Source organism: Petromyzon marinus, chromosome 61, assembly GCF_048934315.1.
Source record: "Petromyzon marinus isolate PM22_M1 ecotype Great Lakes invasive population chromosome 61, UKy_Petmar_22M1.pri1.0, whole genome shotgun sequence".
Classification (NCBI taxonomy): domain Eukaryota; kingdom Metazoa; phylum Chordata; class Hyperoartia; order Petromyzontiformes; family Petromyzontidae; genus Petromyzon; species Petromyzon marinus.
This window is the reverse complement of record NC_133727.1, coordinates 3,014,810-3,041,992: the sequence shown is the minus strand read 5'-3', so window position 1 is coordinate 3,041,992 and position 27,183 is coordinate 3,014,810. Positions and strand designations below refer to the sequence as shown.

Here is a 27,183-nt window from a genome sequence, read left to right as displayed (position 1 = left end):
ATCATGACCACCTCGAGAATTAAAGTCACCCAACATGATGACTCTATCCCAAGGGGCCACTTTAGCCAGCACCTGTGACAGGAGGTCATAGAAGGCATCTGACTCATCGGCCTTGCATGCATCCCTCCACGGATGTTCGTCTTCGGTGGGGGCATAAGTAACCACGACCACCACTCCTCGCCTCCGGTTGATGGGAAGGCGAGCCCAAAGTAGCCTGGGGCTTACAGCTTCCCACACCTCACCGCCAAATCAATTCATAAAAAAACAACAACACATATTTTTTTAAATATTTCAAAACGTTAACGAACCAAAGAAAAAGTCCAATTTGGAAATCCCATCGGTGTTTATTCTTTTAGAACAACGATTCGAATAATCGACACGAAAAGCGTATACAAAATATAAGAATATATTTATCAAAGCATAATATTTATAAATATTTTATATTTATTAATATATAGATATAAAATATTATTTCTATTTTTATATTTCCATTTATAAAAATATAAATTATTTTTATTGTATTTATAAAAATATAATATAAAATATTTTATTTGTATAAATATTATCTATTAATATATAATATATTTTAAAAATTAATAATTATAATATTTATCAAAATATATTATATTAGAACATATTATATTTTGCTATGATATTATATTTTGCTATCATATAATATGTAATAAAAGGTTTCAGTTTGGTGTTTTAACATTTTTTAAATAACAATTTTTTTATTTTAAAAACATTCTCATTTCACCAAATATGTTAAACAGCGAAACGATATCACTGACACAACCACCAATCGCCTCGCTCCATCTGTCGCCCGCATCACGTGCGCGGCTTCCAGCCAATGAGAGCCGCGCACGGTGCGAAAAGCGACCCTCCCTACCCAAGATGGCGGCCGCACGCTCCGGGCTGCTTGTGCCGCGGCTGCTGCTGCCGCTCGTCGTCGTCTGCATCCTCTGCTCCCTCTCGACCCCGGGCGCCGCGCAAAAGACCAAAGAGGTGAAGGAGCGCGAGCCGCCAAACTGAGGTTTCATTGTTTTTTAAATGTACAACAAAAAACGTTGAGCGCGACAAGTCCTGAACGCAGCCTGCAGTAGGCCGTTCAGTTCGGCGCGCGTTTGCATAACGTAGTCCGCTTAGTCCGGGTCCTCGGTTGTGATTGGTTGAGGTGGTCAGCGGCGCGCGACGCGATTGGTTGGAGCCGACGCTCTCCGCATATTCGCACTGGGGAATGTGAAACGTCTGCGGCGGGTTTCTTGGGTTTCTATCATTTTGGGTTGGTAATCTTTGGGTCTGTCGGTAAAGTCACCGTCGATTAGTTCAAATAAAATAACTAAAATATAACAAAAAAAACTACGAGGTATTTTCGTTGAACCTGTCTACGCGACTTTACCGAAAGACCCAAGGAATATGAATTCCTGTCACAGTTCCGGCCTTCATCGGTGCTGCTGCTACTCACTAACAGCACTTGCCCTAACAGTCTGTTACAGGCAACACGGGGGATCTTTGCACAGAGACCCATAGACTCGGACAGAGACACATAGACTCACACAGAGACCCATAGACTCACACAGAGACCCATAGACTCACACAGAGACCCATAGACTCACACAGAGACCTATAGACTCACACAGAGACCCATAGACTCACACAGAGACCCATAGACTCACACAGAGACCCATAGACTCACACAGAGACCCATAGACTCACACAGAGACCCATAGACTCACACAGAGACCCATAGACTCACACAGAGACCCATAGACTCACACAGAGACCCATAGACTCACGCAGAGACCCATAGACTCACGCAGAGACCCATAGACACATACAGAGACCCGTAGACTCACACAGAGAACCGTAGACTCACACAGAGACCCATAGACTCACACAGAGACCCATAGACTCACACAGAGAACCATAGACTCACACAGAGACCCATAGACTCACACAGAGACCCATAGACTCACACAGAGACACATAGACTCACACAGAGACCCATAGACTCACACAGAGACCCATAGACTCACACAGAGACCCATAGACTCACACAGAGACCCACAGACTCACACAGAGACCCATAGACTCACACAGAGACCCATAGACTCACATAGAGACCCATAGACTCACACAGAGACCCATAGACTCACACAGAGACCCATAGACTCACACAGACCCATAGACTCACACAGAGACCCATAGACTCACACAGAGACCCATAGACACATACAGAGACCCATAGACTCACACAGAGACCAATAGACTCACACAGAGACCCATAGACACACACAGAGACCCATAGACTCACACAGAGACCCATAGACTCACACAGAGACCTATAGACTCACACAGAGACCCATAGACTCAGACAGAGACCCATAGACTCACACAGAGACCCATAGACTCACACAGAGACCTATAGACTCACGCAGAGACCCATAGACTCACACAGAGACCCATAGACTCACACAGAGACCCATAGACTCACACAGAGACCTATAGACTCACACAGAGACCCATAGACTCAGACAGAGACCCATAGACTCACACAGAGACCCATAGACTCACACAGAGACCCATAGACTCACACAGAGACCCATAGACTCACACAGAGACCCATAGACTCACACAGAGACCCATAGACTCACACAGAGACCCATAGACTCACACAGAGAACCATAGACTCACACAGAGTCCCATAGACTCACACAGAGACCCATAGACTCGCACAGAGAACCATAGACTCACACAGAGACCCATAGACTCACACAGAGACCCACTGACTCACACAGAGACCCATAGACTCACACAGAGACCCATAGACTCACACAGAGACCCATAGACTCACACAGAGACCCATAGACTCACACAGACACCCACTGACTCACACAGAGACCCATAGACTCAGACAGAAACCCATACACTCACACAGAGACCCATAGACTCACACAGAGACCCATAGACACACACAGAGACACAGACTCACACAGAGACCCATAGACTCACACAGAGACCCACTGACTCACATAGAGACCCACAGACTCACACAGAGACCCATAGACTCACACAGAGACCCATAGACTCACACAGAGACCCATAGACTCACACAGAGACCCATAGACTCACACAGAGACCTATAGACTCACACAGAGACCCATAGACTCACACAGAGACCCATAGACACATACAGAGACCCGCAGACTCGCACAGAGACCCATAGACTCACACAGAGACCCGCAGACTCGCACAGACACCCATAGACTCGCACAGAGACCCATAGACTCGCACAGAGACCCATAGACTCACACAGAGAGCCGTAGACTCGCACAGTGACCCATAGACTCACACAGAGACCCGTAGACTCACACAGAGACCCATAGACTCACACAGAGACCCATAGACTCACACAGACCCATAGACTCGCACCGAGACACATAGACACACACAGAGACCCGTAGACTCGCACAGAGACCCATAGACACATACAGAGACCCGTAGACTCACACAGAGAGCCGTAGACTCACACAGAGACCCATAGACTCACACAGAGACCCATAGACTCACACAGAGACCCATAGACTCACACAGAGACCCATAGACTCACACAGAGACCCATAGACACATACAGAGACCCATAGACACATACTGAGACCCATAGACTCACACAGAACCATAGACTCGCACAGAGACCCATAGACTCGCACAGAGTCCCATAGACTCGCACAGAGACACATAGACTCACACAGAGACCCATAGACTCACACAGAGACCCATAGACTCACACAGAGACCCATAGACTCACACAGAGACCCATAGACTCACACAGAGACCCATAGACTCACACAGAGACCCATAGACTCACACGGAGACCCATAGACTCACACAGAGACCATAGACTCACACAGAGACCCATAGACTCAGACAGAGACCCACAGACTCACACAGAGACCCACAGACTCGCACAGAGACCCACAGACTCACACAGAGACCCATAGACTCACACAGAGACCCACAGACTCACACAGAGACCCACAGACTCACACAGAGACCCACAGACTCACACAGAGACCTACAGACTCACACAGAGACCCACAGACTCACACAGAGACCCATAGACTCACACAGAGACCAGTAGTTTATTGTCCTTCCCCCGTACCTCCGATACGGTTGGCTACGTACGGTGCGAAAGAAGTTCAACATACACGATGCTGCTGATGTTGATGATACATGTGGTCATGTTGAAAAGCCAGCACCTGGTCACCGTGATAAAGATGGTAATGGTTATATTGATGCTAATGGCGATTGCTGCTGATGATGACACTGATGATGACACTGATGATGACACTGATGATGCTGCTGCTGATGATGGCGACGCCGCTGACGATGACGACGCCGCTGCTGACGATGACGACGCTGATGCTGACACCGCTGACGATGACGACACCGCCGCTGACGATGACGACGCCGCCGCTGACGATGACGACGACGATGACGCCGCTGACGATGACGACGCCGCTGCTGACGATGACGACGCTGATGCTGACACCGCTGACGATGACGACGCCGCTGCTGACGATGACCCCGCCGCTGACGATGACGACGCCGCTGCTGACGATGACGACGACGATGACGCCGCTGACGATGACGACGACGACGATGACGACGCCGCCGCTGACGATGACGACGCCGCCGCCGCCGCAGGTGCTGATGTCAGAGAAGGTGCAGCAGCTGATGGAGTGGACGGTGCGACGCTCGGTCATCCGCCTCAACGGGGACAAGTTCCGGCGCTACGTGAAGGCGCCGCCGCGCAACTACTCGGTGGTCATCATGTTCACTGCCCTGGAGCCACAGAGGCAGTGCGGAGTGTGCAAGTACGGGAGGGGGCGGGGGGTAGGAGGGAGGAGGGGTGAACAGTTTTGTTGTCATTGGTGTGAAAGGGGAGGGGAGAATGGGTGAGCGTGGGAGGATGTGGGTGTGGGAGGGTGTGGGTGGGTGTGGGTGGGTGATTGTAGTAGGGTGTGGGTGGATGTGGGTGGGTGATTGTGGTAGGGTGTGGGTGATTGTGGTAGGGTGTGGGTGGGTGTGGGTGGGTGGGTGATTGTGGTAGGGTGTGGGTGATTGTGGTAGGGTGGGTGTCTGAGGGTGTGGGAGGGTGTGGGTGAGTGTGTGGGTGAGTGTGTGAGTGTGTGGGTGTGGGTGGGTGTGGTAGGGTGTGGGAGGGTGTGGGTGAGTGTGTGAGTGTGTGGGTGAGTGTAGAAGGATGTGATTGTGGTAGGGTGTGGGTGGGTGATTGTGGTAGGGTGTGGGTGGGTGTCTGAGGGTGTGGACGAGTGTCGTATGATGTGGGTGAGCGTGGGAGAGTATTGGTGAGTGTGGGAGCGTGTGGGTGAGCTTGTGAGAGCGTGTGGGTGAGCTTGTGAGAGCGTGTGGGTGAGCGTGGGAGCGTGTGGGTGAGCGTGGGAGAGTATTGGTGAGTGTGGGAGCGTGTGGGTGAGCTTGTGAGAGCGTGTGGGTGAGCTTGTGAGAGCGTGTGGGTGAGTGTGGGAGCGTGTGGGTGAGCTTGTGAGAGCGTGTGGGTGAGCTTGTGAGAGCGTGTGGGTGAGCTTGTGAGAGTATCGGTGAGTGTGAGAGCGTGTGGGTGAGCTTGTGAGAGCGTGCGTCAATATCCACTCCGATGCCCGCGGTGAGCCACTCTTGCAAAGGTTCCCTCAAAACGAAATGCCGTGGTGGTTCCTCCTCCTCATCCACCGCCGGTGTTGTTGTTGTTGCTACCACCGCGTGGTGAAGGCACGCCAACGAGGAGTTCCAGATCCTGGCAAACTCGTGGCGCTACTCGGGGTCCTACTCCAGCCGGCTCTACTTCGCCATGGTGGACTTTGACGAGGGGTCGGACGTCTTCCAGCAGGTTCGGGCTCGCCCGCTCGCTCAGCTGCTCGCCCGCCCGCTCAACTGCTCGCTCACCCGCTCAACTGCTCGCCCGCCCGTTCAACTGCTCGCTCGCCCACTCAACTGCTCGCTCCCCCGCTCAACTGCTCGCCCGCTCACTCAACTGCTCGCTCGCTTGCTCGCCCGTTCAACTGCTCGCTCGCCCACTCAACTGCTCGCCCGCTAGCTCAACTGCTCGCTCCCCCGCTCAGCTGCTCGCTCCCCCGCTCAACTGCTCGCTCGCTTGCTCGCCCGTTCAACTGCTCGCTTGCCCGCTCAACTGCTCGCTCGACTGCTCGCCGACCCACCCGCTCACCAATTAAACCACTCCCTTGCTCAAGAACAACATCGGCTCTATCGTGTCTCTCTCGCTCTCTCTCCCCATATACCCCCATGTCATGTACCCACATCGTATCCCCGTGTGTCCCCGCGTCTCACCACGTCTCCCCCACGTCTCTCCCCCTTGTCTCTTGTCTCCCCCATGTCTCCCCATTATCTCCCCCATTATCTCCCCCACGTCTCTCCCCCTTGTCTCTTCCTTGTCTCCCCCACGTCTCCCCACGTCTCCCCCACGTCTCCCCCACGTCTCTTGTCTCCCCATTATCTCCCCCACGTCTCTTGTCTCCCCATTATCTCCCCCACGTCTCCCCCTTATCTCCCTCCCTAATCTCCCCCACGTCTCCCCATTATCTCCCCCACGTCTTTCCCCCTTGTCTCTTCCTTGTCTCCCCCACGTCTCCCCCACGTCTCCCCCACGTCTATTGTCTCCCCCACGTCTCCCCATTATCTCCCCCACGTCTCTCCCCCGTGTCTCCCTCCTAATCTCCCCCTTGTCTCCCCCACGTCTCCCCCACGTCTATTGTCTCCCCCACGTCTCCCCATTATCTCCCCCACGTCTCTCCCCCGTGTCTCCCTCCTAATCTCCCCCTTGTCTCCCCCTTGTCTCCTCCACGTCTCCCCCTTATCTCCCCCACGTCTCCCCCACGTCTCTCCCCCTTATCTCCCCCCCCCTCCCCCCCGCGGTTTCCCCTCGAGCAGCTCAACATGAACTCGGCCCCCACCTTCATGCACTTTCCAGCCAAGGGCCGCCCCAAGCGTGCCGACACTTTTGACCTCCAGCGCAACGGCATCATGGCCGAGCAGCTGGCCAAGTGGATCAGCGACCGCAGCGAGGTCACGGTGAGTACGCATCGATCGATATCGATCGTTATCGATCGTTATCGATCGTTATCGATCGGCGATCACAACCCCACCCCCGATCTGTCGTCGATCGGCGAACTTGCCCCGATCCGTTATTGATCGGCCGCAGCGAGGCGACCGTGAGTACCGATTCGTCTGATCTGTGAATACACCCACATTCATTATTGATCTGTGAATACACCCACATTCATTATTGATCTGGGAATACACCCACGTTCATTATTGATCTGGGAATACACCCACATTTATTATTGATCTGTGAATACACCCACATTCATTATTGATCTCGGAATACACCCCCATTCATTATTGATCTGTGAATACACCCACATTCATTATTGATCTGTGAATACACCTCCATTCATTATTGATCTGGGAATACACCCACATTCATTATTGATCTGCTAATACACCTCCATTCATTAGTGATCTGCTAATACACCCACATTCATTATTGATCTGTGAATACACCCACATTCATTATTGATCTGTGAATACACCCACATTCATTATTGATCTGTGAATACACCCACATTTATTATTGATCTGTGAATACACCCCCATTCATTATTGATCTGTGAATACACCCACATTCATTATTGATCTGCTAATACACCCCCGTTCATTATTGATCTGGGAATACACCCACATTTATTATTGATCTGTGAATACACCCCCATTCATTATTGATCTGTGAATACACCCACATTCATTATTGATCTGCTAATACACCCCCGTTCATTATTGATCTGGGAATACACCCACATTCATTATTGATCTGCTAATACACCTCCATTCATTGTTGATCTGCTAATATACCCACATTCATTATTGATCTGTGAATACACCCCCGTTCATTATTGATATGTGAATACACCCACATTCATTATTGATCTGCTAATACACCTCCATTCATTATTGATCTGCTAATATACCCACATTCATTATTGATCTGTGAATACACCCCCATTCATTATTGATCTGTGAATACACCCACATTCATTATTGATCTGCTAATACACCCCCGTTCATTATTGATCTGGGAATACACCCACATTTATTATTGATCTGTGAATACACCCCCATTCATTATTGATCTGTGAATACACCCACATTCATTATTGATCTGCTAATACACCCCCGTTCATTATTGATCTGGGAATACACCCACATTCATTATTGATCTGTGAATACACCCACATTCATTATTGATCTGTGAATACACCCACATTCATTATTGATCTGTGAATACACCCCCGTTCATTATTGATCTGGGAATACACCCACATTCATTATTGATCTGCTAATACACCTCCATTCATTATTGATCTGCTAATATACCCACATTCATTATTGATCTGTGAATACACCCCCATTCATTATTGATCTGTGAATACACCCACATTCATTATTGATCTGCTAATACACCCCCGTTCATTATTGATCTGGGAATACACCCACATTTATTATTGATCTGTGAATACACCCCCATTCATTATTGATCTGTGAATACACCCACATTCATTATTGATCTGCTAATACACCCCCGTTCATTATTGATCTGGGAATACACCCACATTCATTATTGATCTGCTAATACACCTCCATTCATTGTTGATCTGCTAATATACCCACATTCATTATTGATCTGTGAATACACCCCCGTTCATTATTGATATGTGAATACACCCACATTCATTATTGATCTGCTAATACACCTCCATTCATTATTGATCTGCTAATATACCCACATTCATTATTGATCTGTGAATACACCCCCATTCATTATTGATCTGTGAATACACCCACATTCATTATTGATCTGCTAATACACCCCCGTTCATTATTGATCTGGGAATACACCCACATTTATTATTGATCTGTGAATACACCCCCATTCATTATTGATCTGTGAATACACCCACATTCATTATTGATCTGCTAATACACCCCCGTTCATTATTGATCTGGGAATACACCCACATTCATTATTGATCTGTGAATACACCCACATTCATTATTGATCTGTGAATACACCCACATTCATTATTGATCTGTGAATACACCCCCGTTCATTATTGATCTGGGAATACACCCACATTCATTATTGATCTGCTAATACACCTCCATTCATTATTGATCTGCTAATATACCCACATTCATTATTGATCTGTGAATACACCCCCATTCATTATTGATCTGGGAATACACCCACATTCATTATTGATCTGCTAATACACCCCCGTTCATTATTGATCTGGGAATACACCCACATTCATTATTGATCTGTGAATACACCCCCATTCATTATTGATCTGGGAATACACCCACATTCATTATTGATCGGCGATCACCCCTGCAGTGCACCGCTCGCTGCAAGCAGCACCCGATCTCCACGCAGTTCAACCCAGTCGACTCCACCTGATCACAGCGTTATCCCATCTCTTTGAAACGAACACAGCAGCAGGCATCGTCAGGGTCGGGATGAAATCCACGACCTCCTGTGTACCAGGCGAGGTAGTTAACATCTCCTAACCACCGTGATGATGAGAGAGAGATACACACAAACTCCTAATATACAGCAGCAGGCATCGTCAGGGTCGGGATCGAAGCCACGACCTCCTGTGTACCAGGCGAGGTAGTTAACATCTCCCAGCCTCCGTGATGATGATGATGATGAGAGAGAGACACACACAAACTCCAAATATACAGCAGCAGCAGACATCGTCAGGGTCGTGATCGAAGCCACGACCTCCTGTGTACCAGGCGAGGTAGTTAACATCTCCTAACCACCGTGATGATGAGAGAGAGATACACACAAACTCCTAATATACAGCAGCAGGCATCGTCAGGGTCGGGATCGAAGCCACGACCTCCTGTGTACCAGGCGAGGTAGTTAACATCTCCCAGCCTCCGTGATGATGATGATGATGAGAGAGAGACACACACAAACTCCAAATATACAGCAGCAGCAGACATCGTCAGGGTCGTGATCGAAGCCACGACCTCCTGTGTACCAGGCGAGGTAGTTAACATCTCACCACCCCGGTGCCCCATCTCAACCCCGCGATCGTTCCTGCTCTCATCCGCCTTTGTCTCCCCCCCCCTTTCTCCCTCCCCGCTCCTCCTCCGCTCCACCCAGATCCGCGTGTTCCGTCCCCCTAATTACTCCGGAGCAGTCGCCCTGATGCTGCTCATGTCGCTGGTCGGGGGACTGCTCTTCCTGAGACGCAACAACCTGGACTTCCTGTACAACAAGACCGGCTGGGCCGTCGCGGCACTGGTGAGGCACAGCAGCAGCAGCAGCAGCATCAGCAGCAGCATCAGCAGCAGCAGCATCAGCAACAGCATCAGCAGCAGCATCATCAACAGCAGCATCAGCAGCAGCATCATCCTCATCAACAGTAGCATCATCATCAGCAGCATCATCAGCAGCAGCATCATCAGCAGCAGCATCAGCAGCAGCATCAGCAGCAGCATCATCATCATCAGCAGCAGCATCATCAGCAGCAGCATCAGCAGCAGCATTATCAGCAGCAGCATCATCAGCAGCAGCATCATCAGCAGCAGCATCAGCAGCATCATCCTCATCAACAGCAGCATCAGCAGCAGCATCATCCTCATCAACAGTAGCATCATCAGCAGCAGCAGCAGCATCATCAGCAGCAGCAGCATCAGCAGCAGCAGCATCAGCAGCAGCATCATCAACAGCAGCATCATCATCAGCAGCAGCAGCAGCTGCATCAGCAGCAGCATCATCAACAGCAGCATCATCATCAGAAGCAGCATCATCAACAGCAGCATCATCAGCAGCATCAGCATCATCAACAGCAGCAGCATCATCAGCAGCATCAGCAGCAGCAGCATCAGCATCATCAACAGCAGCAGCATCATCATCAGCATCATCAACAGCAGCAGCATCAGCATCATCAGCAGCAGTAGCATCAGCATCAGCATCATCAACAGCAGCAGCATCAGCATCATCAGCAGCAGTAGCATCAGCATCAGCATCATCAGCAGCAGCATCATCAGCATCATCAACAGCAGCAGCATCAGCATCATCAGCAGCAGTAGCAACTGGAGCAGCAGCAGCAGGAGGCAGAGTCGTCAGCAGAATTGTCATCGTCTGTGTCAGCATTGTCATGAGCAGCAGTAGTAGCATCAGTAGAAGTAGTATCATCAGCAGCGGTAGTATCATCATCAGCAATTAGCAGAAGCAACAGCAGCGGTCATGGTTAGCAGATTTGTCATCATCATCAGCAGAAGGAGCAGCATTATCATCATCAGCAGTAGAAGCTTCTGAATTGTCATCATAAACTTCAGCCTTGTGTGTGTATGTGGTGTGTGTGTGTGTGTATGACGGTGTATATGTGTGTGTGTGCGCGCATGTGTGTGTGTGCGTGTGCGATGACGTGGCCTCAAGGTGCACATGGCCTGGCACAAGCGTCGTGGTGACGTCACCGCCACTTAGTGGCGAGGCGAAGGGGCGGTTGTTGTTGCTGCTGCTGTGTGCGATGATGTGAAGATGATGGTGCGTGTGGGTTATGGTGCGCAGGGAGCGGTAGTGTAGCGGTTAGCGAGTTCAATTCCCACTCGCGACCAACAGACACGGTCTGTGAAGGGATATGCACGTGTGTGAACGTGCGTGGATGCACACACGTGTGTAAGCGCTCTGAAACGATGCTCACACTGCGCTACGAGCCCGTCGACCCGGGTTCGATTCCCGCTCGCAGCCACCAACACCACCGGTGACGATTGTCAGAACCGGTCCCGGGCCTCCCCCCTAGGATCGACTCGGCCTCAAATGAGTACCTGGTGCGATGTGCAGTAAACATCGCCACTGGGGAGACAAAGGCGGCCGGGCGTGGTGCTGGCCACCCACCATCCTCGTGTGCCGTTCCGGCCTTCACAGGTGCTGCTCGCTAACAGCACTTGCCCCAACAGTCTGTTAAGGTTATACGGGTGTGTGTGTGTATGACGGCATATCTGTATTTGTATATGGCGTGTGTGTGTGTGTGCATATACAATGTGCGTGCGTGTGTTCTTCGGGTAGTGTGTCGTGTTCGCCATGACCTCCGGGCAGATGTGGAACCACATCCGGGGACCTCCATACGCCCACAAGAACCCCCAGACGGGACAGGTGGTACGTGCCCAACGCCCGTCTCCCCAGGGTGGCAGGACCCTCCCGAAGGACGTGGCTTCAGACTCGCTCGCGCTTTAAGTGACTGCTGGAGATGAGGAGTCTGTGGGTCTCTTGTGCGGAGTCTGTGGGGGGGTCTCCGTGGGGGTCTCCGTGTGAGTCCGTGGGGGTCTCCATGGGGGTCTCCGTGCGAGTCTGTGGGGGTCTCCGTGGGGGTCTCCGTGTGAGTCCGTGGGGGTCTCCGTGTGAGTCCGTGGGGGTCTCCGTGTGAGTCCGTGGGGGTCTCCGTGGGGGTCTCCGTGCGAGTCTGTGGGGGTCTCCGTGTGAGTCCGTGGGGGTCTCCGTGTGAGTCTGTGGGGTCTCCGTGGGGGGTCTCCGTGTGAGTCCGTGGGGGGGTCTCCGTGGGGGGGGGTCTCCGTGTGAGTCCGTGGGGGGTCTCCGTGTGAGTCCGTGGGGGGCTCTCCGTGGGGGTCTCCGTGTGAGTTCGTGGGGGGGTCTCCGTGGGGGGGTCTCCGTGTGGGGGTTTCTCTGGGGGGGGTCTCCCTGGGGGGGTCTCCGTGTGAGTCCGTGGGGGGGTCTCCGTGTGGGGGTCTCCGTGGGGGGGGGGGTCTCCGTGGGGGTCTCCGTGTGGGGGTCTCCGTGTGGAGGTCTCCGTGTGGGGGTCTCCGTGGGGGGGGGTCTCCGTGGGGGTCTCCGTGTGGAGGTCTCCGTGTGGGGGTCTCCGTGTGGGGGTCTCCGTGGGAGATGCGCGACGTCCAGGCGCGGCGCCAGGCGGAGCCGCGGAGTGAAACGGCGTCGCTGATCCTTCCCCTTGCAGGCATACATCCACGGCAGCAGCCAGGCGCAGTTCGTGGCAGAGACCCACATCGTGATCCTTCTCAGTATCCTTGACCCGTCCAGCAAGGGGGGGCCTGGGTTCGATCCCAGACCCGGGGGTGCCTTTCTGTTGTGTGCGTGTGTGTGTGCGTGCGTGCGTGTGTGTGCGTGCGTGTGTGTGTGCGTGCGTGCGTGTGTGTGTGCGTACGTGCGTGCGTGTGTGTGCGTGCGTGCGTGTGTGTGTGCGTGCGTGCGTGTGTGCGTGCGTACGTGCGTGCGCGGATTTTTTGTTGGGTTGGATCGCGTGAGTGTAAATGCGTCGTGAAACCCGCCATCATCTGACACGACCAGTTAGTAAGGGTTCTAGTCGCGTGAACAAAACGTGCCGATCAGTTCCGAGTTGGGCGCTCACCGCCGCGTTGGAGGAGGGTGAACCCACAACATTCGCCGTTCGAGTACCGTGACGCTTCACCGGTAGTTACAACCGGCAGCGTCAGGCAACGGCCAGAACTATTGGTCGCGAAAGCCTCCCGTGTTCAACCGTGTGTGTGGAGTTTGTGTGTTCTCTCTACCCCCCCCCGCCACCGAGCCTGTTCCGCAGAGTGTGTGTGTGTCTGTCTTTGTGTGCGAGTGTGGGGAGCAGTAGCACACCGCATGCCCAGCCACCGCGTGCCTAAACAGCTTTTTTGTTCGGCCGGATCGAGGGGGCTAAACGGGCGCTGAACGGGCTAGAGAAGAGATGGAGCGATGTGGTACAGGAGGACGTGGAGCTGAGTGGACTTGCCGATGACCGGTACCAGCGGTGTCAAGATCGGCCTCTGTGGAGGAGGCTCGTGAAGGATGCTACTGGGCAGTTGGAGGCAGTCGCCCTCCAACAACAACGGAGGGCGGAGGAGCGACGCTCACAACAACGAGCGGAGCTCTGGGTGGCTAAAGCACAGCAGGTTGGCACAGTAGGGGGCACAGGTGGTGCACCAGCCAGTCATCTCAGTCAGTCGACCCGTGGCACCTGGGTCTGCCCCGTGACCTCCTGCCAGCGGGCGTTCGACACTTCACGTGGCCTCAAGGTGCACATGGCCTGGCACAAGCGTCGTGGTGACGTCACCGCCACTTAGTGGCGAATGGCGGTTGTTGGAGCGGTAGTGTCGTGGTTAGCGAGGCTCGTCGTGAGCCTCGACGGGGTCGTTGTGAGTCTCCACGGGGTCGTCGTGAGCCTCCACGGGGTCGTCGTGAGTCACGACGGGGTCGTCGTGAGCCTCCACGGGGTCGTCGTGAGTCTTAACGATGTGCACAGACGTGGCGATCACCCTGGGAGTCGTCCTCCTGCACGACTCGGCCGCTCCAGACGGGGACATCGGCAAACGCAAAAGTGAGTGGAGGGGGGGGGGGTTTGAGTGGGTGGTTGGGTGGGGGGAGTGGGGGTGTACACAAGCCACTCGTAATAACATTACCACCATCACCCAATCATCACCATCACCACGATCACCCAATCACCACGACCACCACCCAATCATCACCACCACCCAATCATCACCATCACCACCATCCAATCATCACCACCATCACCCAATCATCACCATCAACACCCAATCATCACCACCACTACCACCATCATCACCATCACCACCACCATCACCCAATCGTCACCACCACGTAATCGCCACCACGTAACCGCCCGGCCATCACCATCACCACGCCACTGATGAGGCTCGATGAGCCAACACCATCTGTCCGGTGCTCGCTAACGAGCCCACCGCTAATTGTCTGAGCCCACTGAGCACAGCGGTGAGACGGTGGAGTAACGATCAGCAGCAGCGCCATCGTCGCGGTGATTACTTGGTCTTAATTATTCAGCAGCCAAGGGACCGCTTGGGTCACACCAGAAGCAGCAGCGTCGTTAACAGCAGTAGCATCAACAGCAGCAGCAGTATCATCAACAGCAGTAGCATCAACAGCAGCAGCATCATCAACAGAACCAGCATAATCGGAAGCAACAGCATCATCAACAGAACCAGCATCATCAACAGCATCATCAACAGAACCAGCATCATCAACAGCATCATCAACAGAACCAGCATCGTCAACAGAACCAGCATCATCAGAAGCAACAACAGCATCATCAACAGAACCAGCATCATCAACAGCATCATCATCAACAGAACCAGCATCATCAACAGAACCAGCATCATCAACAGAACCAGCATCATCAGATGCAACAGCAGTAGCATCAACAGCAGCATCAGCAACAGAACCGGCATCATCAAAAGCATCAAGAACCAGCATCATCAACAGAACCAGCATCATCAGCAACAGCAGTAGCATCAACAACAGCATCATCAACAGAACCAGCATCATCAGCAACAGCAGTAGCATCAACAGCAGCATCAGCAACAGAACCGGCATCATCAGCAGCATCATCATGATGTTGTTGATGCTTTTGATGTAAATTATGGAGATGTTGACGACGACGATGTTGTTGTCAGTCCTGTGTCTCGTAGGCCTGGGTCTCGTCGTTTTCTTCTTCAGCTTCCTCCTCTCCATCTTCCGTTCCAAGTACCACGGGTACCCATACAGGTGAGCCACAGTCTGTGTGCGAGTCTGTGGGTCTCTGTGCGAGTCTGTGGGTCTCTGTGCGAGTCTGTGGGTCTCTGTGCGAGTCTGTGGGTCTCTGTGCGAGTCTGTGGGTCTCTGTGCGAGTCTGTGGGTCTCTGTGCGAGTCTGTGGGTCTCTGCGAGTCTGGGAGTCTCTGTGTGAGTCTGTGTGAGTCTATGGGTCTCTGTGCGAGTCTATGGGTTTCTGTGCGAGTCTATGGGGCTCTGCGAGTCTATGGGTCTCTGTGTGAGTCTGTGTGTCTCTGTGTGAGTCTGTGGGTCTCTGTGTGAGTCTGTGGGTCTCTGTGTGAGCCTGTGGGTCTCTGTGTGAGTCTGTGGGTCTCTGTGTGAGTCTGTGGCTCTCTGTGTGAGTCTATGGGTCTCTGTGTGAGTCTGTGGGTCTCTGTGTGAGTCTATGGGTCTCTGAGTCTATGGGTCCCTGTGTAAGTCTATGGGTCTCTGTGTGAGTCTGTGGCTCTCTGCGTGAGTCTGTGGGTCTCTATGTGAGTCTAGAAGTCGTGTGCAACGGATGAATTCCTTGTCTAACCCATTGGCGATGTTTGTGTCTCATTTTCTCAGCTTTCTTATAAAGTGAATATGGCATTGGCGAATGGAGGAAAGACGATTGCAGTAGCATCGTCAACATCGTCATCATCGTCAACATCTTCGTTATCATCACCGCTAATATTGTCAACAATCATAAAAACGTCACGCTCATCAACATCATCATCGCCGTCACCTTGCGACGGTCATCATCTTCGTCATCATTAACATCCCTGTCATCGGCGACCTCATCGTCAACCTCATCATCACCGCGCGCTCCCCATCACTGGAGGGGAAAACTGAACCGGAATGCTTTTTGGAAAGATCGTCAATGTGATTCTCTATTTTCTTGAAAAAACAGCAGTCACCTCCGTCATCACCTCCGTCATCATCTCCGTCATCATCTCCGTCATCATCTCCATCATCATCATCATCTCCATCCCCGTAGTCGTCACGGTTCGAGTGAACGGAGCGTGTAATGTTTTATAATTATTTCCTTGGTTTTCTTTGTATGAGTTGTGCAACAAAATAAATGAGCAGATGATCTGCCTACTCCCTCCAATACCTGTCTCATCAACTTACAAATTTATTTAAGAATATTTGTGCATTCTCGCGTCCTGCGAGCCACATGTGTGGTCGGAATATCCGTTCATCCTGAGGGCTTGGTGTATGTGCTCCAGCTCACTGGCTAGGTGATGCTAGTGTAGTGTTTTGATGAGGGAATTCTTCTGTGCTGGATGGTGGTGGGAGTGAGGCTTTAGATAGGCATCCGTGTGGGTGGCTTTCCTGTAGACGGAATGTCCCAACGAGCCATCAGGTCTCTTCTCGTTCAAAACATCCAGGAATGGTAGCTTGCCATCCTTTTCCACATCCATGGTGAATTTGATAGATGGGTGTATGGAATTGATGTGGTTGTGAAATTGGTTCAGTGCTGCCAGGCCATGTGGCCAGATGACGAATGTGTCATCTACGTATCTCTTCCACAAGGAAGGACGTAGGGTGGATGTCTGGATGGCATCTGTCTCAAATTTCTCCATGAAAAAATTCGCTACCACTGCTGTTGTATGGATTCCTGCAGTCACGAAAGCTTCAAATCAAGATTCCCGTAGCCACCAGTCCCTTCGCACTCACAACTGACTCCCCTGTCATTACCTCCCGTGGCCACCAGTCCCTTGGCACTCACGACTGATACCCCTGTCATTACCTCCCGTGGCCACCAGTCCCTTCACACCCACAACTGATGCCCCTGTCATTACCTCCCGTGGCCACCAGTCCCTTCACACTCACAACTGACTCCCCTGTCATTACCTCCCATGGCCACGAGTGCATTCGCACCACATGCAGGCACTATTGTCATTACACTAGTGACGAATTGGCACGATCTGGCTGTGTCGGGTGGTGGCGGGTTTAACGGCACGTTTATATATTTACGCGATCTATGGATGATATTGGTCCTACATGTTAAACTGTATTAAACAGGTTTGGCGAACCTATTGCAACGAGGGGCTCGCTCTGAAAAGGCGAACGAGTGGGATTTTTTTATCTCCTTTTCTGCAAGAACACTGCAGGAGACGTTCAGATGTTCAAACGGCAAATTGACACGCCCTGTATCGTGAGGCATCATCACCCGAACCATCGTGCTTGTGGGAAAACGTGCAAAACAAACACTGCTTTGATCCGCGATAATGTGTGCATCGTCCTTGAAACGGATTGGTCGACATCAGAGCTACAGCCTCCTTCGTCGCCTTGTCTCTGCACCAGTTTAGACTCAGAACAACGCCAAAGGACGAGCAGCACAAGGACAATGCAAGCAAACACGTTTTGATAGCAATTGTATGCATCGTCATTGAAACTGATTGGCCTGCACCACCAATGTTTGGCCACAGAACAACGCCAGAAGGCGAGCAGTACAAGGACCATGCAAGAAAACAAGTTTTGATAAAAACGTTATTGCGCTGTTTTTGAAACGGATTGGCACACACCAAAACTACAGCGCCCTTTAAGGCCTTGTCTCGACAGTTGTTAGCCCAGAAAACGCCAAAAGGCGGACAGTACGAGGACCATGCATGCAAACACGTGTTGACGACGATGTTTGCTTTGTCACTGAAACTGATTGGCCTGCGTCAGAGACAGCCTCCTTCATGGTCTTGTAGCCAACCGTGTTAATCAGAGGTGCAGGGGAAGAGGAAGAAACTAAACACAACAAGCAGTTTTAAAGAATTGAGTTTGTCAATCTAGATCAGCGGTGGGTAACGTCCGGCTTGCGGGCCCTTACAAGGCCCCGCGAAATCATTTTGATCTCTGGCCCTGCCAAGGGCGACCACAGGCGGGACTCGAAATTCAATAAATCTCGGAGCAAACCTGGAGAAGCAGTTGCCAGCTAACATCATCACATGCCTCGCCAAAGAGAAGCAGTTCCAGCCATCGCATTAGGGGCAAATTAATTAAATGTTTGACCAAATATAACGGGCTAATTTTTAAGTTGATCATTTTGTATGGGCCGCGAATGACGTTATAAATATCCAAATGGCCCTTAGCATAAAAAAAAATGTTCCCCATCATCTAGATTCTAGATGATTTAAAAGTTCATAGCTCCAGTGGCTTCCTGATATCGGAAGGAAGAGCGTTCCAGACGGCTATATAAATAAAGACGTTTAATCTGTATCTATGCACAGTGTGGATGTCTCAAATAGCTCTGGGATACTTCCCGACAAGGGAGAAAGCCGAACTTTGGTACCCAGGTAGCTTTCAGGGCACACAAACATCGGTAACAATCTGAAAATCTGAGTTTGTTCATTTTAAGGCCCACAAATCTCGATTTTAAGTGCCCCTTTAACATGTGCGAGACAAGGCCCTAAGGGGCCGTCCATAAATGACATCACGCGATTTTGGACGACTTTTGACCCCCCCCTTCGTCACACGGCGTCACAAAAATTCAGACCCCCCCTCAAATATGACGCCACAAAGCTCTGCCCCCCCCCCCCCAAAAAAAATAAAAGATTCTTCAAATCGCTTTAAACTATTGTCATTGTATTCTTAGTTTTTTCGGTAAAGTCACGTTGAAGAGAAACAACAAAATAACAAAATATATATAAAACAATAAAAAATTCTCACGACGTTTCGACCATAACTCAAACGGTCATCATCAGGTGTGTCGGTTTGCATAAATTTATTTTGAAAACGGCACATGTATTTATTTATATATATATATTAAAAAATAATAACGTTTGCGTCACGCGCAACGATTGGCAGTTTGCCCAGGACTAGTCCATCTATTTTTTGAAAAGAGGAGGGGGGAGACGAAATTTGTTTTTATGTATGCTTTCTGAAAGCCACTGTAAGCGTGAACAATCAATCAAGAACTGAAATGATTTATCAAATCTTTCCAATGATTGCTAAGATAGAATCCATCTTCTCGGTTGAAATTGTCTCTGTGCTTGTATATGTGGATAGCCTCATGAACGAATCTCTCATGGAAGCCAGATGGCTTACAAAGAACCTCCATCTTGGAAAAGTCAATGGCATGTGAGCCTACTGAATTAGAACAATGATCTGCTACGGCCGAGGTGTTGGTCCTACCGTGTTTAAGGTCTGCTTTATGTTCACAAATGCGGTCCGAGATATGGCGTTTGGTTTCTCCAATGTAACTACTACCACAGAGGCAACTCAGCTTGTAGACACCAGGGTATTGTATGTCCGGAATCACATCTTTTACAGACGGAACCAGATCACGGATTTTATGTAATGTGTTGAAACGGACCTGGATCTTGTGTTTATTCAAGATTTTGGAGATCTTTTTTGTGATCCCAGCAATGTAGGGTAAAGTGATGGTTTTGAAAGGCTCCTCAAGAGGGTTCTTCTTCATGGTTTGAGTGATAGCTTTGCGGATTGTATAGTCGGAGTAACCATTAGCCCTAAGAGCTTGGTGTACGTGCTTGAGTTCACTGCTTATGTGTTCCTGGTCGGATATGCATTGGGCTCTATGATACAGAGTCTTGATGAGAGAATTCTTCTGTGATGGATGGTGGTGGGAATCCGGTTTCAGATAAGCATCCGTATGGGTAGCTTTCCTGTAGACAGAGTGGCTCATTGAACCATCAGGTCTCTTTTTAATTAGGACATCCAAAAAAGGTATCTTGCCATCTATTTCGACTTCCATGGTAAATCTGATGGCTGGGTGTATGGAATTGATGTGGTCGAAGAATTGGTCTAGAGCAGGCCCCGCCATGTGGCCAGATGACAAAAGTGTCATCCACGTACCTCTTCCATAAGGTTGGGCGCAGAGTGGCAGTCTGGATGGCGTCAGTCTCAAATTTCTCCATGAAAATGTTAGCTATAACTGGAGAAAGGGGGGAGCCCATTGGGGTGCCCTCAGTTTGTTTGTAGAAAGTTCCATTCCAAGTGAAGTATGTATTCGTTAAACAGTGTCTCACCAGGGGGGGGTACCTCAGTGTTTAGTCCTTGATGAACCAAGTCTTCAATGATTGCAATGGTGTCAGGTACAGGAACCTTGGTGAATAAGGAAACTACATCAAAACTGACAAGCAGGTCGTCTGGGGACAGGGAAATACCCTTGATTGTTGATACCAGGTGAGTAGAATTTTGTACCGCAGAGGTGGTCTTTCCAGTGAAAGGACGCAGGATTTCAGACAAAAAACGAGCTAGTTTGTAGGTGGGGGAGCTGATAGTAGAGACTATGGGACGAAGAGGTGTATCAACTTTATGTATTTTTGGTAAGCCGTATAATCTTGGTGGCCTGACAGCAGAAGGTTTCAACGAAAACTGTTTAGATTGATCAATTAATGCGGTTGAATCAGAAATTATTTTGTTGGTTTGTGTGACGAGGCTGTTGGTGGGATCTCTTTTTATTTTTGTATAACTACCATCGTCGAGTAATTCTTTAATTTTGTTGTTGTATTCTATTTTATCCATGATGACAGTAGCATTGCCTTTGTCAGCTGAGAGAACTACAATATCATTCCTCTTTTTTAATTTATATAATTCAAAACGCTCATCTTTGCTGAGGTTGCTAGCTGGCATCTTAGCGTTTTTGAGGGTTGCAGCGATTTCAGATCTTGCTACGTCTGCAGCGATGTGACCCAGGCCCCTGAGAGCAACGTCTACTTGGGCAATTATATCATTAACTGGTATGTGTTTAGGTGTGACTGCAAAGTTTAGACCTTTAGCTAAAACGGATTTCAGACCATCGGAAATAGAACTGTTACTGCGATTAATTACGACTTTATTAACGTTTAACTTTTTGGTGTGTGGGTCCGGTCTTTTGTTGAAGAGGAGGTTAAATTTGGAAATCAGGTTTTCCTTACATTTGGTCGACATAGTAGCAGCTGAAGAGGCAGTCATATTGTCTACATGTTCCCAATCCGATGTGGACATTATTGCCGTCAATGATAAGTGTGATTTGTAGAGTGTCTTGTCTAACTGATCTAGTTCTGTGCGTATAAGTCTGATTTTTTCTGAGATAAGAGCTAAGCTAGTTTTGAAAAGAATTCGTTTCGCAGTAGAAGAAGTTACAGTAGCAGAGGTGAGTGTAAATGCGATTGGTATTACCCCAGAGTCGCGGCATCTCTTCAGGAAGGTGAGAGACTCGATCAGCTGAGCTTTCTTATCCCGGAGTTTGTTGAAGGATCTTAAAGTTATGTGAAAACCCTCCCCGTAGAGGCGAATAAATTTTGATTTAAAGCTTTCGTGACTGCAGTAATTCATATTCTTAGTTTTTTCGGTAAAGTCACGTTGAAGAGAAACAACAAAATAACAGTTATAGCTAACATTTTCATGGAGAAATTTGAGACTGACGCCATCCAGACTGCCACTCTGCGCCCAACCTTATGGAAGAGGTACGTGGATGACACTTTTGTCATCTGGCCACATGGCCGGCCTGCTCTAGACCAATTCTTCGACCACATCAATTCCATACACCCAGCCATCAGATTTACCATGGAAGTCGAAATAGATGGCAAGATACCTTTTTTGGATGTCCTAATTAAAAAGAGACCTGATGGTTCCATGAGCCACTCTGTCTACAGGAAAGCTACCCATACGGATGCTTATCTGAAACCGGATTCCCACCACCATCCATCACAGAAGAATTCTCTCATCAAGACTCTGTATCATAGAGCCCAATGCATATCCGACCAGGAACACATAAGCAGTGAACTCAAGCACGTACACCAAGCTCTTAGGGCTAATGGTTACTCCGACTATACAATCCGCAAAGCTATCACTCAAACCATGAAGAAGAACCCTCTTGAGGAGTCTTTCAAAACCATCACTTTACCCTACATTGCTGGGATCACAAAAAAGATCTCCAAAATCTTGAATAAACACAAGATCCAGGTCCGTTTCAACACATTACATAAAATCCGTGATCTGGTTCCGTCTGTAAAGATGTGATTCCGGACATACAATACCCTGGTGTCTACAAGCTGAGTTGCCTCTGTGGTAGTAGTTACATTGGAGAAACCAAACGCCATATCTCGGACCGCATTCGTGAACATAAAGCAGACCTTAAACACGGTAGGACCAACACCTCGGCCGTAGCAGATCATTGTTCTAATTCAGTAGGCTCACATGCCATTGACTTTTCCAAGACGGAGGTTCTTTGTAAGCCATCTGGCTTCCATGAGAGATTCGTTCATGAGGCTATCCACATATACAAGCACAGAGACAATTTCAACCGAGAAGATGGATTCTATCTTAGCAATCATTGGAAAGATTTGATAAATCATTTCAGTTCTTGATTGATTGTTCACGCTTACAGTGGCTTTCAGACAGCATACATAAAAACAAATTTCGTCTCCCCCCTCCTCTTTTCAAAAAATAGATGGACTAGTCCTGGGCAAACTGCCAATCGTTGCGCGTGACGCAAACGTTATTATTTTTATAAATAAATAAATAAATAGATAAATGTGCCGTTTTCAAAATAAATTTATGCAAACCGACACACCTGATGATGACCGTTTGAGTTATGGTCGAAACGTCGTGAGAATTTTTTATTGTTTTATATATATTTTGTTATTTTGTTGTTTCTCTTCAACGTGACTTTACCGAAAAAACTAAGAATATGAATTACTGCAGTCACGAAAGCTTTAAATCAAAATTTAATCGCCTCTACGGGGAGGGTTTTCACATAACTTTAAGATCCTTCAACAAACTCCGGGATAAGAAAGCTCAGCTGATCGAGTCTCTCACCTTCCTGAAGAGATGCCGCGACTCTGGGGTAATACCAATCGCATTTACACTCACCTCTGCTACTGTAACTTCTTCTACTGCGAAACGAATTCTTTTCAAAACTAGCTTAGCTCTTATCTCAGAAAAAATCAGACTTATACGCACAGAACTAGATCAGTTAGACAAGACACTCTACAAATCACACTTATCATTGACGGCAATAATGTCCACATCGGATTGGGAACATGTAGACAATATGACTGCCTCTTCAGCTGCTACTATGTCGACCAAATGTAAGGAAAACCTGATTTCCAAATTTAACCTCCTCTTCAACAAAAGACCGGACCCACACACCAAAAAGTTAAACGTTAATAAAGTCGTAATTAATCGCAGTAACAGTTCTATTTCCGATGGTCTGAAATCCGTTTTAGCTAAAGGTCTAAACTTTGCAGTCACACCTAAACACATACCAGTTAATGATATAATTGCCCAAGTAGACGTTGCTCTCAGGGGCCTGGGTCACATCGCTGCAGACGTAGCAAGATCTGAAATCGCTGCAACCCTCAAAAACGCTAAGATGCCAGCTAGCAACCTCAGCAAAGATGAGCGTTTTGAATTATATAAATTAAAAAAGAGGAATGATATTGTAGTTCTCTCAGCTGACAAAGGCAATGCTACTGTCATCATGGATAAAATAGAATACAACAACAAAATTAAAGAATTACTCGACGATGGTAGTTATACAAAAATAAAAAGAGATCCCACCAACAGCCTCGTCACACAAACCAACAAAATAATTTCTGATTCAACCGCATTAATTGATCAATCTAAACAGTTTTCGTTGAAACCTTCTGCTGCCAGGCCACCAAGATTATACGGCTTACCAAAAATACATAAAGTTGATACACCTCTTCGTCCCATAGTCTCTACTATCAGCTCCCCCACCTACAAACTAGCTCGTTTTTTGTCTGAAATCCTGCGTCCTTTCACTGGAAAGACCACCTCTGCGGTACAAAATTCTACTCACCTGGTATCAACAATCAAGGGTATTTCCCTGTCGCCAGACGACCTGCTTGTCAGTTTTGATGTAGTTTCCTTATTCACCAAGGTTCCTGTACCTGACACCATTGCAATCATTGAAGACTTGGTTCATCAAGGACTAAACACTGAGGTACCCCCCCTGGTGAGACACTGTTTAACCAATACATACTTCACTTGGAATGGAACTTTCTACAAACAAACTGAGGGCACCCCAATGGGCTCCCCCCTTTCTCCAGTTATAGCTAACATTTTCATGGAGAAATTTGAGACTGACGCCATCCAGACTGCCACTCTGCGCCCAACCTTATGGAAGAGGTACGTGGATGACACTTTTGTCATCTGGCCACATGGCCGGCCTGCTCTAGACCAATTCTTCGACCACATCAATTCCATACACCCAGCCATCAGATTTACCATGGAAGTCGAAATAGATGGCAAGATACCTTTTTTGGATGTCCTAATTAAAAAGAGACCTGATGGTTCAATGAGCCACTCTGTCTACAGGAAAGCTACCCATACGGATGCTTATCTGAAACCGGATTCCCACCACCATCCATCACAGAAGAATTCTCTCATCAAGACTCTGTATCATAGAGCCCAATGCATATCCGACCAGGAACACATAAGCAGTGAACTCAAGCACGTACACCAAGCTCTTAGGGCTAATGGTTACTCCGACTATACAATCCGCAAAGCTATCACTCAAACCATGAAGAAGAACCCTCTTGAGGAGCCTTTCAAAACCATCACTTTACCCTACATTGCTGGGATCACAAAAAAGATCTCCAAAATCTTGAATAAACACAAGATCCAGGTCCGTTTCAACACATTACATAAAATCCGTGATCTGGTTCCGTCTGTAAAAGATGTGATTCCGGACATACAATACCCTGGTGTCTACAAGCTGAGTTGCCTCTGTGGTAGTAGTTACATTGGAGAAACCAAACGCCATATCTCGGACCGCATTCGTGAACATAAAGCAGACCTTAAACACGGTAGGACCAACACCTCGGCCGTAGCAGATCATTGTTCTAATTCAGTAGGCTCACATGCCATTGACTTTTCCAAGACGGAGGTTCTTTGTAAGCCATCTGGCTTCCATGAGAGATTCGTTCATGAGGCTATCCACATATACAAGCACAGAGACAATTTCAACCGAGAAGATGGATTCTATCTTAGCAATCATTGGAAAGATTTGATAAATCATTTCAGTTCTTGATTGATTGTTCACGCTTACAGTGGCTTTCAGACAGCATACATAAAAACAAATTTCGTCTCCCCCCTCCTCTTTTCAAAAAATAGATGGACTAGTCCTGGGCAAACTGCCAATCGTTGCGCGTGACGCAAACGTCATAATTTTTTTTATATATAAATAAATAAATGTGCCGTTTTCAAAATAAATTTATGCAAACCGACACACCTGATGATGACCGTTTGAGTTATGGTCGAAACGTCGTGAGAATTTTTTATTGTTTTATATATATTTTGTTATTTTGTTGTTTCTCTTCAACGTGACTTTACCGAAAAAACTAAGAATATGAATTACTGCAGTCACGAAAGCTTTAAATCAAAATTTATTGTCATTGTAGTTGCGTATTTAATGTGGCGCTGCACTCTGATGTTGTAGGAGAAACATTTATTAAAAAGTATATTTAATTAAGTAGAACGTGTCGTCTATATTTAAAAAGTTGCGCATTTTGATGTGACGTCACATTTCTCAAACTCCCCCCTTCGTCACGCATCGTCACAAATGTCTAACCCCCCCTCCCCCTAGGTGCGTGACGTCATTTGTGGACGGCCAATCAGGACGATTGCTTGTTTTGCGAACGAAACGGCGTGATATTTGTATGATTTTTCATTCGCTTTATTTTTATTTTATTGTTATTTGCTTCTATCTACGTGACTTTAGCGAAAGACCCAAAGGATACAATGCATCATATAGGATAATTGATTTGAAGCTTTCGTGACTGCAGGAATCCATACGCTTTCGTTCTTTCGGTAAAGTCACGTGGGTAGAAAATAAATCACGACGTTTCGGGCGCAACAGAACAAGCGTCCGTCATCAGCTTTCCCACCTGATGACGGACGCTTGTGTTTGCGCCTGAAACGTCGTGATTTATTTTATACCTACGTGACTTTACCGAAAGAACCAATGAGTATTTATAATACTTATAAGAGCCACGTGTGTTTTACATGTTCACCACAAAGCACATTCACCACGCACCAGCGTGCGTGGTGAATGCAGTAACTTGATTCCTTGCAAAAGGTTTATATTTGGTGTTTGAACATCGTAACACAACTCCTGTTTTGTTTCCAGGAAGTGTTAGACCAATGATTATTTTTGTATACTTTGATACTGGAAAAAAAAGGCATCCCATCATACAGCTTCTCACCCCGAGCTATACAGACTCTGATAGTGGCATTGTCCTTGTCCTGTTCGACTTTTGGCGTTCTCTGGTCTGACACTGGTGGTGAGACGAGGCCGACATGCAGCATCCCCCCCACCACCCCCCACACCACCCACCACCCCCCCCCCCATCACCACCCCCATCACCACCCCCCCATCACCACTCACACCAACCACCACCCACACCACCCACCCCCACCACCCACCACCCCCCCATCACCACCCACCCCCCCCATCACCACGCCCATCACCACCCACACCAACCACCACCCCCCCCATCACCACCCCCACCAACTACCACCCCCACCACCACCCACACCACCCAC

At 48.7% G+C, this 27,183-nt stretch overlaps 1 protein-coding gene across 1 annotated transcript; it reads left to right on the top strand.

Annotated features, from left to right (window-relative positions):
- Positions 1-853: 853 nt before the first annotated feature.
- LOC116955714 (dolichyl-diphosphooligosaccharide--protein glycosyltransferase subunit TUSC3-like) lies at positions 854-16,783 on the top strand. The gene is made up of 10 exons (XM_032976976.2): positions 854-1,005; positions 4,708-4,877; positions 5,794-5,911; positions 6,970-7,110; positions 10,274-10,414; positions 12,185-12,274; positions 13,089-13,152; positions 14,382-14,456; positions 15,571-15,661; positions 16,258-16,783. The coding sequence occupies exons 1-10, from the start codon at positions 895-897 to the stop codon at positions 16,271-16,273; spliced, it is 1,017 nt and encodes a 338-aa protein (XP_032832867.2). The 5' UTR covers positions 854-894; the 3' UTR covers positions 16,274-16,783.
- The last annotated feature ends 10,400 nt before the right edge of the window (positions 16,784-27,183 follow it).

Coding starts and splice junctions, on each gene's coding strand:
- LOC116955714 (XM_032976976.2), top strand. CDS start 895: ATGGCGGCCGCACGCTCCGGGCTGCTTGTGCCGCGGCTGCTGCTGCCG. Junction 10,415..12,184: donor GCTGGGCCGTCGCGGCACTG/GTGAGGCACAGC, acceptor TTCTTCGGGTAG/TGTGTCGTGTTCGCCATGAC. Junction 14,457..15,570: donor GGACATCGGCAAACGCAAAA/GTGAGTGGAGGG, acceptor TGTTGTTGTCAG/TCCTGTGTCTCGTAGGCCTG.